The sequence below is a fragment of the Genypterus blacodes genome, unplaced genomic scaffold (assembly GCF_046128005.1).
Source record: "Genypterus blacodes isolate CSIRO-AG114 ecotype Tasmania unplaced genomic scaffold, CSIRO-AGI_Gbla_v1 ptg000128l_1, whole genome shotgun sequence".
In the NCBI taxonomy this organism is placed as follows: domain Eukaryota; kingdom Metazoa; phylum Chordata; class Actinopteri; order Ophidiiformes; family Ophidiidae; genus Genypterus; species Genypterus blacodes.
The window spans coordinates 386,388-401,047 of record NW_027466930.1 but is presented as its reverse complement, the minus strand read 5'-3'; the positions used below and the strand labels follow the sequence as shown (position 1 = coordinate 401,047).

At 46.8% G+C, this 14,660-nt stretch overlaps 2 protein-coding genes across 3 annotated transcripts; one reads left to right on the top strand and one right to left on the bottom strand.

Moving 5' to 3' along the window:
- The first annotated feature begins 1,054 nt into the window (after positions 1-1,054).
- On the top strand, positions 1,055-4,039 carry pofut4 (protein O-fucosyltransferase 4). The gene is made up of 5 exons (XM_076162755.1): positions 1,055-1,236; positions 1,462-1,800; positions 1,877-2,257; positions 2,384-3,006; positions 3,179-4,039. The coding sequence occupies exons 2-5, from the start codon at positions 1,462-1,464 to the stop codon at positions 3,327-3,329; spliced, it is 1,494 nt and encodes a 497-aa protein (XP_076018870.1). The 5' UTR covers positions 1,055-1,236; the 3' UTR covers positions 3,330-4,039.
- Positions 3,755-13,933, bottom strand: znf185 (zinc finger protein 185 with LIM domain). 2 transcript variants are annotated; one of them, XM_076162753.1, is made up of 32 exons: positions 13,745-13,933; positions 12,717-12,784; positions 12,343-12,460; positions 12,131-12,250; positions 12,010-12,039; positions 11,703-11,762; positions 11,546-11,593; positions 11,386-11,460; positions 11,220-11,300; positions 10,927-10,986; positions 10,765-10,839; positions 10,117-10,683; positions 9,769-9,834; positions 9,622-9,669; positions 9,477-9,539; positions 9,176-9,250; positions 8,890-8,964; positions 8,693-8,767; positions 8,256-8,315; positions 8,068-8,124; positions 7,268-7,318; positions 6,795-6,863; positions 6,634-6,693; positions 6,446-6,508; positions 6,074-6,166; positions 5,858-5,905; positions 5,704-5,739; positions 5,045-5,107; positions 4,879-4,953; positions 4,717-4,782; positions 4,516-4,621; positions 3,755-4,410 (listed from the first exon to the last, which is right to left on the bottom strand). In XM_076162753.1, exons 2-32 carry the CDS (start codon positions 12,724-12,726, stop codon positions 4,309-4,311), a joined length of 2,595 nt encoding a protein of 864 aa, XP_076018868.1. In that variant the 5' UTR covers positions 12,727-12,784; positions 13,745-13,933; the 3' UTR covers positions 3,755-4,308. The 2 variants fall into 2 exon arrangements, with proteins under 2 accessions (XP_076018868.1, XP_076018869.1); XM_076162754.1 differs by having other exon boundaries at positions 8,068-8,121.
- Positions 13,934-14,660: the final 727 nt, after the last annotated feature.

The following is a 14,660-nucleotide window of genomic DNA, read 5'->3' as shown; positions in this document are numbered from 1 at the left end:
TGAAAAGCCTATATCTTGGTCAATAACTGAGCTAGAGCCGCACACACCGCATCTATATGGCACTGGGATTCATTGGTGTAAGTTTGGGGAAAATGTGATTTTTGGTCAAATTCTCCAAAATGACATGGACCAAACTGTTCATTTTTTGACCAAATTCTGAAAAAGCCCATATCTCGGACGGATGAAGTAGAGAGCTAAAACTCATCACACAGCCTCTGGGGGGCATGAGGATCCATTGGCATGAGTTTGAAGAAAATTCCAATTTTGGTCATATTTTCGAAAAAGGTAAGGGGGGACCCTTATCAAATTTGACATTTTTTGGATCGGCCATATCTTGGCCTCGGAAACACACAAAAAGCATACACAACATCCCCTTGCCACTAGGATTCATTGGTGCAAATTTGGAGCAATTTCGACAATTTCGATAAATTTCTCTAAACGCCCATATCTCGGACAAGGAAGGAGGTAGAGAGCTAAAAACTCCACACACAGCCCCTGGGGGGCATGAGGATCCTTTGGCCTGACGTTTAGTGCTCGTCTAAAGATAACATGGAAATAGCAATAGTTACACCAATGTATAAACATGATGTGCATATTTGAGGATACAGTAATACAGTACTGTACAATAGGCAAACTACACTTATAACATTATTGTAATCAGATACAGTAATGACTAATGAATATGTCTACAGCGATTAATAGCTGTCATCTAGGTAGATGACATAGATGTTAGACAATGAACATAATTATGTTAGACATAGATAACATAGTGTATATGTACATTAAAACTGTAGGTACTGTAAGCAAACCCACCATAGCTCTTATGGTACAACACAGTGTGACACTGCTGCACATAAACACACACAATCATCTCACCACTACTTACTTTAATTGCAGCGAATACAGTGTGGCACAATACATGGCGCTGGGATTCATTGGTGTAAGTTTGCGTCTATCACCGCTTGTGGGACGTTCGCGTGTTCGTGTGTATTCGCATTCCGGAGTTGTGGTGGCAGTGTGGGGCTTTAAGCTGGCGACGCAAAAAAAGAAGAAGAAAACCGCAGAAGAAGAATGCAGCTGTTTCCCATAGCTCCGTACCGTTGGATGATGCCTGATATCATCTGACTCCTGTAACACCTCTAAGCAAAATAACTTTGTTTTTGAGAAAGCTCTTTATTTTTTTGGAAAAACGAACTGTGAGAAACGCGCCTCAATGCTTGTGTTGCATTGAAAACGGTAGGAATTTGTAAATCTGTGCATATCCACGCATGCGCTGCCAACTCGACAACAGCAGAGAGAAACGCTCGAGTTGTTTGTTTAGTTTATTGAACTAAGTTAGTGGCTGACAGAAACCGTTTCTTTAATAACACTTCAATCTGGTTAAAGCACGGGGTCATTACGTTTCAGTTTTAAATGATACTTAATTGATCTGCTGTGTATTTTGCGTGTGTGTGTTGTCAGATGGTGGGTCGGAGCAGGCTGATGCCCTGTGTGTGTGCGGGGCTGCTGGGTCTCCTCTGCTGGGTCTGGGTCTCCTTTGCGTCCTTGCCTGATATGGACCTTCAGCTGGAGCCCTTGGATGCGGTGGACTGGGGAGCCTTCCAGCCCCAGAGTGCTTTTTCAGACATGCAGTTCTCCGCCATCGCTTCGTACCGCGGCCCCGGCAACAGTGACCGCCGCGGCAACAAAGAGCTGCCCATCCTCCTCTGGTGGAGCACGGGGCTGTTCCCACATTTCCCTGGTGACACTGAACGCATCGACTGTGCCACATCCTCCTGCCTGGCTACAAGTAACCGGAAGGTACCAGACCGACTAAACAAGCTCACATCCTGTTAGTGAAACTCTCCCATCTCACAAATCACTTTGATCCTGAAAGGTGCAGCAGTACAAACGGACAGCATCCATCATCTTCTACGGGACTGACTTCCGGGCGTACGAGGCCCCGCTCCCTCGCCTCCGTCACCAGACGTGGGCCCTGTTCCATGAAGAGTCTCCCATGAACAACTACGTTCTCTCCCACGCTCCGGGAATCCGTCTCTTCAACTACACTGCCACGTTTCGCCGGGAGTCCGACTACCCTCTGACCCTGCAGTGGCTGCCCTCGCTGGACTACCTGCTTCAGCCCGCCACCGTGACCCTGAAGGAGAAGAACCGCCTGAGGCAGGAGGGCCTGGCCCCGGTGCTCTACATGCAGTCTCACTGTGATGTTCCCTCAGACCGGGACAGATACGTCCAAGAGCTGATGAAGCACATTGAGGTAAAGATTGAGGTTTCTACTAAAAAGCATGTTAGAGGAACATTAAGACACCTGTCATGATGTACAATGTTTATTATGATACATTGAGTTTGGACAAGCTGCCTCATTCCTCTTGTGTGTCCATAGGTGGATTCTTATGGCAAATGCTTGAACAACAGAGCTCTGCCTTCTCATCTGGAGGACACGGGCACTGCTACAGGTGAAGATCAGGGCTTCATGAACTTTGTGGCGCGCTACAAGTTCCACCTGGCACTAGAGAACGGCATCTGCCCGGACTACATGACGGAGAAGCTGTGGCGTCCTCTGCACCAGGGCTGCGTGCCGGTGTATCGAGGCTCCCCGGCGGTGGCAGACTGGATGCCCAATGACCACTCTGCCATTGTTATAGACAACTTCCCCTCGCCCAAAGATCTGGCTGAATTCCTCAAATTCCTGGATCAGAACGACGATGAGTACGCAAGATACGTGGCGTTCAAAGACCCCGCTGAGGTCACCAACACTCGCTTGCTGAGTGCGTTGGAGACACGCGAGTGGGGGGTCAATGACATGAGCAAACCCAACTACCTGAACGGGTTCGAGTGTTACGTGTGCGACCAGGAGAACGCACGACTGGCAGCCGAGAGAGCGAACAGGAAAGACCCGAAGAAGAACCCAGCACCTCGGCCTAGAATGGCCCAGAACTCCCACATGGGGTGCCCCCTGCCAAGCCCGGGGTACGGACGCGTCCAGGATCTACCTGCAGACGACGGGTGAGTTACTGCTGCCGCGTCTGGGAAATCAAGACGGAACTGCTCTCCATTATACAAACACTACTGGCGTAAGAATGTCCCGAGGGGGAGGAGAGCAGAGTCCCTTTAAATAGTCTAATTAAAATGGCCTCTGTGTGCAATGAGCCTAATCTGTTTGCATATCTGTCTGCAGATGGTTGCAAATATGGCCCCAGGACTACTGGCAGAGTCTGGATCAGGCGGAGGGGCTGGAGTCCCTGATAAGGCACAACGAGTCGGACCCGGCGCTGCTGTGGAGGCACATCCAGAACATGGCTGTGAGCAGAGCCAGGGGGACGCGCTGAGACGGGTTTGTCCCCCTCTGTTTACACGGGGGACAGACTCCACTCATCTGTTCAGAACTGAGCCAACAGTGTGGACAGAGACAGAGACTGTGATGTTGTACTAAATCGAGCTGTGCTTTTTCCTCCTCTCCCTCTGTTCTTGGTTCAATATTGAGAAAATGATTTCCTCTAAACATTTCCAGCCTTCTGTTAGACGCCGTCGTTGCTTTTATTCTGCATTCATCTAAAGACGTTTCCCGTCTCTGCCCGAGTGTGTGAAGACCATCGCGTCTGTAATCAACGTCTTCTTCACTCTCACTTAACAGGCAGCTGACGGTTTATGAGCTGAAATCATTTTATGTACAAGCGTGTTAAATGCAACAAAGTCTGATTCCACTTAGCCACTAAAAGAGGAAAGTTAAGTATATAAAGACGACTATCCTCTGCATTTGCACACAAGTTCTCAGGAACGCTCTTTATTATTATTATTGCTTATTCTACTATAATAACTCCATGTGATGCTAAGATCTATGTGCAATAATGTTTAAATAATGATGTAAGCATGTAGCTGCTGCAGACCATCACAGTGTTGTTTGCCTACTTTTATATTACATATTTATATCTGCGTTAGATAAATCAGTTTATTTTGTTAACAAAGCATGAAACACATGAACAATATTTTGTACCAAGTCAAAGTAAATAACTTTTTATAGGACTATTTTTTACTCTATTGTACCCAAACTGCCAGTCAGCTGTGTTCACAGTCAGCTGATCCTTCATTGTTTACATACAGACTTTCACCACCAGGGAAAAGAAAACGTAGATAGGAAACGGAAGACAAAAGACGGCCTAAAGTAAATGACATTGTTCACTACAACTCTTTGATCAAACCAGTTCAGCTCAAACCCCAATAAAGTCTCAACTTTTGTCAAAGACTGGTTCTCACTTTATATGCAAATGAAGGTCGGGAGGATAAGAAGCTTCAGAGCGGGAAAGAGAATCAGTCCAGGGCTTTGGAGTAGCAGCTTCCACAGTGCACCTTCCCGCCGTGTAGGAACATGTCGTCGAGGAGGTCTCCCATCGGATGACCGCACACGCCACACTGCGACACACACACACACACACACAGGGAGGAGATCATCACGTTAGATAAGGAGAAAGTAGGAAAGAGCGACTCTCACAAACACAATACGACGTGGAGGTTTACCTTGAAGCAGTCGGGGTGGCAGTTGATGTTGAGGTGCTCGATGGTGATCTTTGCGTTGTTGCCCACCGTCTCCCCGCAGTACGTACAGGAGGAGTTCACGGGGGCACTGGAAAGACAAAGGAGGGCCGAGACACTTGTTAGTAACCCTTTCACGCCCTTGCTTAGCCTCTTTCTGCAGATTTACGTGCGGGTGGGTTTTACCTGGAGTAGGTGGAGGGGCTGCTATAGGAGTAACTGCTGGATCTTGATGTAAAATAATCAGAGCCACTGAGGAGAAGAGCAGGGTGGGTAATTCATTAGGGGTGGAAAATGTCTGAAGGCGCCACAGTCAAATATGGGGGATTGTGTCTGATCTGATCTTACCTGCCGGAACTGTCTCTGGCGTTATGCGAGGCCAGCTCTGACGCACTCACGTACTCTTTCAAATACACAAAATTCCTTCAGTAGACAGATTGGGAGAAGAAAACCAGATTAATCAATATGCACCATAAACTTTTTTCTAAAAAATGATAATCTCTCCTGGACTCACTTTCTGGGTTCTGGTGCCTCTGGTGCCGGTTCCTCCCTGGAGGTCCTGTTGAAGGTTTCATAACTGTAAACACAACACAGCAGCGTTAGTGTCGTCTGTCAGCACAATGCGGTCACACATACGGCCGCCACATCTGTCAAACGTAACTCAGGAGACAATCATTTCCTGCCCTCAGTTGTTAACGGCTCGCCATTAAAGCGGCTGCGATTCCACAAAAGGACGACTTCAGTACACATCATTAATTAGACATCTGGAGACCCGTAATTACAGGGACGGGAACGAGGGCTAACTGAAAGACAATGGGCGGCGTCTCGTCGTTTGATGTCAGTGATAGACTTTGTGAAGCGGAACGTAAAAAGAGATAGAGCTGACTTTAGATTCAAACTCCAGCAGATTAAACTGACTTCTACAACTTCAATGAATAAACCTCACCTTTCAATTGACTCACGGACCGGCAAAGGGGACAAAAAAGTGACTTTTATTATCTATGCATACCTCCTCCGAGTCATATATACTTTTAAAAAAAATCTGTTTGATGGAGAAAGTCTTCGCAAAGGGAAAGAAATTCAACAGACCAAATAATAAAATGACATTTTGGAGGGAGTAGGAGTATTCTTCCATTATGTCTGTGTGTGATGTTCATAGGATCATAAACTCACCGATCCGTAGCCGGCTCTGGCTCACCGTACGTCTCCCTGGAAAGTCAGGAAAGTTGTGTTAAAGTTGTCATCTCATTGGAATCATCATATATTATAGATCGGAAATTTTAAAGGGGTGTAAGGGAATCGACGTGATTTAGGGATTTGCACTGACCGGATGGTGGTGATGGTGGTGATCGTCTCAGTTTCTGTCACCTCAGGCCTACGGAACAGAGAATTAGAGCTTTAACAACAAGCAGGGTGAGTAAATGTGACGACAAAAAGTTGTAAACCAGGTGATTATTCTTGGATCGAGTGGTGTTCAGTTGTAATCAGTTACAGATCAGTGCAATCACAACCCGCGAAATGAGTTCACACGCTATAATGATACCTTTGCTCCTCTTCCTCCTCTTCCGTTGTCGTGGCGACGGTATAGATAGTGGGCGATGTCCATTTGTCCCAGGGGGAGTCGTTCTCGCTGGACCTTAAGCACAAACAAAGTCATGACTGTGCAGCACACAGAGGTGGAAGAGCCTCACGCTGCAAGGAGCTCCATTTATCTCCCTTCTGAGGGGAATTTACAACAAATAAATATATATGTGGCCTATTTTTATCGGCACTAGTGCACAATGTCTGCTGGTTCAATGAGCTGAGTGTTCCCTCTGCAAAAGCCAAGCTGCTCCGCCACAGTGAAAGAGAAGGAGGTTACGGGAATAAAAGGAGCACATGTGCACTCGGAGCTTTTAATAGAATGATGACTTACTTCTTCTCAAACCGGACTAGTGTCTGCTGATCCTCCGTGCTGCTTTCAGGTTCATATTCTTTACTGATGGGACAAACACACAGTGAAAATGCTTTAAAGCAGCTTAATGGACGAGACGGACGGTTACGAGTTTGGACCGTACTACGATGTGGACATGTAAGAGGGGGAACGTCAAAGTGTGTCATCACCTCTGTAGGAGCTGAGAGTTGCTGGGGTCCCATGAGCTCGCCCAAGAGTGTGTGCTGGGGCTGCACACACAGACACAGACAATACAGCGGTTAAGGACTTTCCTCTTCATCTCACACTCGCACATTATTCACGCAATTATGCACCACGCTCAGTTTAATACCTTTTGGTGTCGGTGTTGATTGGGTTCAAGTCTACCAGCGAGTCCATGTTGCTACTCAAGGTGTTCACACTGTCAGAACACAAACACACACACACGATTATTCAATAGAAATGTCATGAAATCAAGCTTATATCAAGAGAAATCAGAGAATCTTTCTCCTTCAGGGAAGACCGTGAGTGAAATACAGATGGAAGCACGCGTGTGTATGATGGCTGCTGATTACAAAGTGAAGCAGGTGTAGTAACTAGCATGTTAAGTAGTAATATGATAATATCAGTGTCATAAATGTAGGGTATAGAAGGAGGATTTGCATTCTCATTCCCATACATGGAAATAGTTCAAATGGGTTCGAGCAGGTCAGAGGAGCTGCAACACAGAAAAGTGGCTCATAATCACAAGCTGCTGCATTATGCATGTGGAGATGCTATCTGCCAGGCTGGAAAACAGTCACAGCTCCAAACCAATATCATTACCTGTTATGGGATGTGGGCCTCATCGGATATGGATCAAACGGATCAACCGAGCTGAAAAACAATTTCACACTGATTTCACTCTCAATTGTCAGCACGGCCCATCTCGTGTCAGAGGAATTCTGATCACATTGACTCATAATGGAAAGATTTAATGCAGTTTGAATTGTAAATAGAAACGCAGAGGGACCTGGAGCCAAACTCAATCAAAATCAGATGCTTTGACAAATGCCGAGGCGATTCTTCCGCTGTGCGGTAAGAAAAAAGAAACAAACAAAAAAACGCAGCGGTTTCCATTCTGTCTTCGCCTAAAATGAACTTTTGATTTCAGTCAATACCAATTACACTGAAGAAACATTAACATTAGCACTATTTAAAGCTTTCAGATAACAAAAACTTTCCTATAGACTGATAACTCTGTTGATTTCACAGAACTTAATTTGCCCCAAGACATTTAATTAAAACCAGAAACTTTATCACACCAACGAATCTTTCAAGATTATTCCAAAAGCAAATGAAAGTAAATGAATGGCGAATGCTTTAATAAAGGTAAAGCTTAGGGTTTGGTTATTTTAAAGCTTGCACATTGGAAATGCACAGGTGTATCTAGGCAGCACCTGGATTCAGTGAGGACAGAACTCAAGGGGTCTGAATTATCCTTCCCACTGCATGATGGGAAGAGGAGAGGAGAGGAGAGGAGAGGAGAGGAGAGGAGAGGAGAGGAGAGGAGAGGAGAGGAGAACATAGAGCATTTACCATGAGGTAAGAGGTTAGAGCTTGAACCCCACTGAAACAATTCCTACCTTTCGTCAGTGATGATCACAGTAGTGGTTGATACGGTTACGGTCTCTGTGGAGCTGCTGGAGGAAGAGTTACACAGCACAGTTTGAGGAAGAGTTAGTATAAATCCTAACAAAGCATATCTGAGCAGAGAGAGCCGCTCTGCACACGTAGATAATTGTTTAAGAGCAAGCCTGTCATCTGCCTCTACCTTAGTGTTTCGCCGACTGTCTCATCTGTCTGCTTCTCTTCCTCCCGCGCGTCGCTGAGGCTGGCAGGGACAAAACAAAGCCACAATAGCAATCAGCACGGAACATTCTCTTCCATTTCTGCTGGCGTGCAGATATGACAATTTCAAAGTGTCACTCATTCCCACTCCGCAACTTTAATTTCCAGCTCACGCTTAGCAAAGGTTAAGGGGAGAATGCAGAGAGGAGGAAGGAAGGAAGGAAGGAAGGAAGCATGGAAGGAAGGAAGGAAGCACTGATTTATGGGTTCCATCCTGAGGCGCAATGGGGTTTATTAAACATGTTACACCTCAGGGTGCTGGACACGCTTCGGCCCCTTCATCCATCCTCCTGATAGCTCCTGATGAAGCTTTAATAACGGTAAAAAAGGAGAGAGAGAGAGCGAGCCGAGGCCATTCACCTGCTTGCTTCAGTGCTGATAGGGATGACATCATCAGCCAGGAGATTCAGTGAGACAGTTGTGCTTGCTGGGTTACTGAGACACCAAACATACAAGAGTCACAAATCTGTACAGAATTCTGGCTAAGGTATGGGTTTCGATTTTCCAAGGTGAAACTAGGATACATCTTGGCATGAATTGATATTGCGCTCGTGTACCTGTCCAGTTCGCTGAGGAGATCCTGACTCCAGCGGCCCGGGCTCTGTGGAACCGGCTCTACAGGCTCCTCAGGACTGAAGAGAGGGAGAAGTGGGAGAGGGATTTACTGTAGGATTCAGAGATTTGTCCCTAGAGAAGACGGGGCCAGCTGAGGTAGAGGTGAGGTGGAGCATTAGAGGTGCAACACTGCCACCTTGTGGGTTTGTAACAGGCAGGGAGGGGAACAATGGCCAAAAGGGGACGGTTAATAATTGCACAATCAGCGGGAGCGAAATATGAACGAACCCAGAAGTGAGAGCCAGGAGATCATCGGTTATTGGTATGCAGTTGCTGAGTACTGGAGTTGGCTCATGTTCAACACTGCAGACAAGACAGAGAGGAGAGAAGATCAGCGCACACACACACACACACACACACACACACACACACACACACACACACACACACACACACACACACACACACACACACACACACACACACACACACACACACACACACACACACACACACACACACACATTACTACAGTGCAAGCTATACTTTAAAATAATACTTAAGAATTTAGAATTAGGGCGTTTCATACCCTCCGTTAATGAGCACCAAGCTGGCTTCCTCCTCTACAAGGCTGGGCTGATCATCCTTAAAGCTGGGGAAGGAATTAACCGTTATAATCACAAAGTGTATGTCATTCTGCAGTGTTTGTGGTGTAGACAGATGAAAACACGCACCTGTTTGAGGCAGAGACAAAGGCATCTACCTGGGTTTCCTCTGATTGACTGTGAAAAGAAGAAGAGATGAATAGAAAGATCAATCCAAACACCACAATTGTTTCGTTTTAGAATTGGATCTTTGCTTTGGTCTCATAAAAAAATCACCTGGTTGAACTTGTGTCGAAAGAAAGGAGCGTGTCAGACAAGGCGACCAGCGTGTCAACATTGGTGCTGTGAAAACACAAGGAGAGCAAACACGTGACGTTTTCCGTGGCAGCCGTCCATCACACGCCATCAAAGAGCGAGAGCAAACATTTGAACTGTGTACCAGCACAGTCGCCTTTTAATCCTTTACAAAGCAGCGTTCAGACACTGTTAAGATTTGACGGTCAACACGTTGTTTGACTCGTGCAAGCTTATGTGACAGTATTAGATATTACAACGTGTAAACAAGGCGGGAACATTACAGCATGATATGAAGGAGTACTGAGGGTAGTTCGTGAAAAGTCAAACCTAATGTATGGAGAAGACGCTGGTTCAGGTTCTTGGACTGCAAACTCTGGGGTAGGTGAGACCGGGGCAGGAGGTGCAAAGGCTGCAGGCACTGGGGCAGGTGAGACCAAGACGAGAGGTTCAAGGGCAGCAGGTTCTGGGGTAGGTGACACCAGGGTTGGAGGTTCAGAGGCTGCGGGTACTGGGGCAAGTGAGACCAGGGCAAGAGGCTCTTGGATAGTTGACTCTGGTGCAGGCTTGACCAGGAGGTCGTCATCAGGCTCTTGGTCTCTGGGGGCATCTTGAATAAACTCGGCGATGAGTGCTGGCAGTGGAGTGTCCACCTTGGTGCAGCCTGGTTTCATGCCTGCAAACGGGTCTTCCTCCTCCACAGGAACCGGAGAGGGGTCTTCTTTCTCAAGCTCGACGATGAGTTCTGGCAGTGGAGTGGCCACCTTGGTGCAGCCTGGTTTCATGCCTGCAAACGGGTCTTCCACAGGAACCAGAGGGGCGTCTTCTTTCTCAGGCTCAGGTGCAGCGACCTCGACTTTAGGAGCCAGCGGTTCATCAACAGCACTGGTGTTGTTTCTGTAAATCACACAGATGAAACTTAAAGGAAGTGGAATGAAAGTGAGTGACTCGCTGGCGCGGCGCGGTGAGGAGACTTACGCCGTCTGTGACTCGGGCTCAGGGACTGTGGCAGATGGGGCAGGAGGACTTTCATCATCATCGAAAATCTCCACCCTGATGAACACATTTAAAGTAGAGCACAGATGAAAACACACACACATACACACATTTGATCATAGTCTTGGATTCAAAGCAATTTACCTTTTAGCCACGAATGACACACTGCTGTTGACTGGTGCAGCGTCTGCATTATCCAGAGACCTGAGGTGTTGGACACACACATAAATACTTTAGATCTCGAAACCTTTACAACATGACCCTGGTGATAAATTACAGTAATTATTTTTATATTACTTCCAACAAAGAGGTTGTGTTTTGGGTCGTGTTGGACATGATCCAGGGACGAACCAATTACATTATTATCAGACAAAACACAACAACACATTGGGTGATTCAGTAAGGAGCGTTAGAGGAGTGACATCATAGATACATACTCGTATTTCTTTGCAGCAGAGAGCACGTAAGACCGCGTTTTGACTGATGACCTCTTCAGAACATTACTGGCTGCTTCCGTCCTGCAAAACAACTCATTGTAATTCTCCCTCTCTCACCCTCTCACCCTCTGTCACCCTCTCTCTCTCTATCCCTCTCCCTCCTTACCGTTTCTCCTTCTCCTCCGGGCTGAGCTGCTGGACCTCCTGGATCTCTGAAGTGGTTCTGACAGTGTGAGGGGCTCTAAGTTGAAACACAGATCTTGTGAAAACACACTCAAAGAGTTTCCGTGCCAGCAGTCAATCACTAATCTCATTTACACACTCACATTTTCTTGTAGGTGTCTGAGGCCTTTTTGCTGTAATTTGTTGTTCCGCTGCAAATGGATGTAAAAGCGGAGATTAATTCGTGTAGGAAGATGTTGATCAAAGTGCCTCTCTTGTTTACTCACTTCCCTGCCTATTGAAGCGAGAGAAGCTCCTTACCTGATGCCATTAAACGTTGAGGACGTGGCAGGCTTGCTGTCTGTTCGTGTGAATACACCTCTGAAAGGGAAACAAACCATCTTAGAGCTTCATGACAAATTGATGCCAACTCTCACCGCCTGAATTGCTTTACTTCCTTTCTTTTGATTAATGACTTACTTTCAGGTTCAATGCCACAAATGGACCACAATGAGATTGTTGCTGTAAACTTTTGTGTTTGCTTATTTGTGTATCCTTATTCTGTTGGTTAATAGTGGTACAGAACTTGCACTGGGTTTGACACAGGAGTTCGGTTTGTTAGTCTTACCTGATCAAGAATCCTGAATCCTTTGGCGTTCTGCACACAGGACAAAGACGAGATGAGCATGACTGTGTTTGGTAGATAGAAGTTGTAACGGCTGCAGCTAATGACAGAATGCAGAGTTTACCTGTCTGTGGCAGGTTTGGTGGGTTCCTCCGTGGGCTTTACGGTTGAAGACACTGGACTGATCTCAGAAGTTGCTTGATCTTGGTCTTCGCTCAAACGACGGGCTCTCACCTCTGCTATCCTACATGGATGCACATTACGTCGCTTTACATTGAGCCATGGGAGTGTGGACGCTTTTGTAAAGTGTGGGAAATGGGAAACGCGTGTTCTCACCATGGTTTCTCCTGCTGGGGCTCAGCTTCCGACTGAGTCCTGTTAAGCATCCAGCTTCCGTCTCCCTTCAGCTTGGTCCGCACCTTGGTGGTACGGAACACAGTGTCTCTGTTGCCCTCTGAGACACAAACACAACCACAATAGATCACACAGACCTCAAGCCGTGTCACATTAGACTGATTCTTAATGGCTGAGCGTTCTATTCATTCCACTTTAGGTTGTCAAACACCACAAGATCAACCGGCCGTGCGGTGTGTTAAATCAGAGCGCTGAGACAACATATTTGGAATCATCGGCGTAGCAGAGACACACCCACGGATGCCCTCTGCTTCTATGACACACACACATTCACATTCATAGGTTTGTCTGCTCACCGCCCGACATGGTTGTCCCAGATGTTTCTCCTTCTTTCTCCTTCACCGTCTGCTTTCAAACACTCAAGCTATGGGAGGTAAACAAGAAGCAGCAGGGAGAAGCAAGAAAGGTCACGTGAAAAACTTTGACCTATTTGATACCAAATTATGATTCATTGTGAGTCTGTATTGGTGTGGCCGTTCGCACCCAGTGTCCCCTGTAGAGAACACATGCTTTCTCACACATTCCTCAGTCTCACTCCTCAGAAATGTGGACGATCCTGTCCTACCACTTCCCAAGAAGAAAAATAGTCCCATTGCCTAAATACGGCTGGATGAGAGACACACTGAGACACATTTGACTAACATGTGGAGCACAGAGGAAGAAGATTCTCACGTACGAAACATGACTCAAGAAGTACTTTGTTTAGTTGTAAACAAATGAGCTGGGCCCCTCTGATATTTCCTGTCAAACTTGAAGTGTTCGGCAGGAAACACACTTCCCCTTGGCGAGAAGCTTAGCAACAGAAGAGGGATCCTTATCTGAGTGTAGACAAGGGCAGCTTATGCAAAACTGTGGCATGTTGCCAAATGCAGATGCAAATACAACATGTAAAAAAAACTCCTTAGGCTGTGAACTCTTTCAAAAACATGAAATCTCTCTGATGTATAGTTCTGATTAATGGTGACAAGACAGCAAACGCAGGGAAGCTATTTATCCTTAGTCACACAGAGAGAGAGAGAGAGAGTCCACGCATGATGAATGATTAATGAGGGACAATGCCATTACAGCAAACAAGAAGCAGGAAAGACAACTCCACCACAGACAAGCAGACATTACAAGGAAACACCCAAAGTAATGAGCAAACACTGAAATCCATAAACCTATAAACACTGAGACCTGCAGGCTGCGCAAAGGAATCCCTTTCTGCTCTCTCTCACACTTCTCCGGACGTCGACGGTCACCAAAGTGTCCAACACCGCGTGTGTATGTGTGTGTGTAAAGTCACCCCGGCCTGTAAAGGTCCGGTCCGGGGGCTGCTGCTTACCTGCTTCCGACGGGCCTCCGAGAAAATCCAACCGCTCCCCCGCAGAGTTCAGGATGTGTGTGTGTGTTTGTGTGTGTGACCGGGTTTGCCTCGAGAGTGAGTGCAGCAGGTGTGTGAGCTGTGGGGAAAGTCCTGTGCGTGTGTGTGTGGGTGAGCAGGTACGGGCGTGAGCAGCAACAAGCCCAGCCAGTCAAGGAGGGTTGGCGCGGGGTGGAGCGCTCATGTTTGTCTCTCCATGTGAGTGTGCGTGCGTATGCGTGCGTGCGCGCGCGCGCGCGTGCGTGTGTGTGTTTGTGTGTAATCGGGGTTGCTAAGGGTCCGTTTCGGTTTAGCTGATCGGCGCTTTGTTCGCGGCAGTGAGCAGGCGCAAATCTGGATATGACAACCGGGCTGACAGTGACCCGTGGGAGAGGAGAGAGCAGAGGACACGAGTGAGAAGACTGCAGCATCCCGGGGAGAGGGGGAGGGGCGGGGGGGGGGGGGCAGAGAGAGAGAGAGAGAGAGAGAGAGAGAGCGAGAGCAGGGGTTTCATTCAAATCAGGCCAAGAGCAAAGGAAACACGATTTTCACCAACAAATCAATCAATATCCCAAATTTCAATTAGTGGCCCATAATAAACAAACAATACTTTCTATTTTTAGAATTCCAGAACATTCCTGTAAATTTCAAATACTTCATTTAATTTGATATTTGCCTGAAGGCCTGAGATCAAACTAAAGCACTGCAACTGAAACACGACTCCTCTGTGGGATCAAAGGTCCTCAGACTGGAGAGGAAGCCAATCGTGTTCATATTTTCATACAAAAGATATAGCCTATTATAGACAAAATGTGAGCTCCACAGTGTGTGTGTGTGTGTGTGTGTGTGTGTGTGTGTGTGTGTCCATTTCTCCAATTTCTTCAACAGGGTAGAAAAT

Excerpts from the sequence above, each read along its gene's own strand:
- znf185 (XM_076162753.1), bottom strand. Across the intron at positions 10,987-11,219 it reads TCTGCTGCAAAGAAATACGA|GTCTCTGGATAATGCAGACG; the intron begins GTATGTATCTAT and ends CCAACACCTCAG. Across the intron at positions 9,540-9,621 it reads TTTGTCTCTGCCTCAAACAG|CTTTAAGGATGATCAGCCCA; the intron begins GTGCGTGTTTTC and ends TTCCTTCCCCAG.
- pofut4 (XM_076162755.1), top strand. The coding sequence starts at position 1,462 with ATGGTGGGTCGGAGCAGGCTGATGCCCTGTGTGTGTGCGGGGCTGCTG. Across the intron at positions 1,801-1,876 it reads TGGCTACAAGTAACCGGAAG|GTGCAGCAGTACAAACGGAC; the intron begins GTACCAGACCGA and ends TGATCCTGAAAG. Across the intron at positions 2,258-2,383 it reads AGCTGATGAAGCACATTGAG|GTGGATTCTTATGGCAAATG; the intron begins GTAAAGATTGAG and ends GTGTGTCCATAG.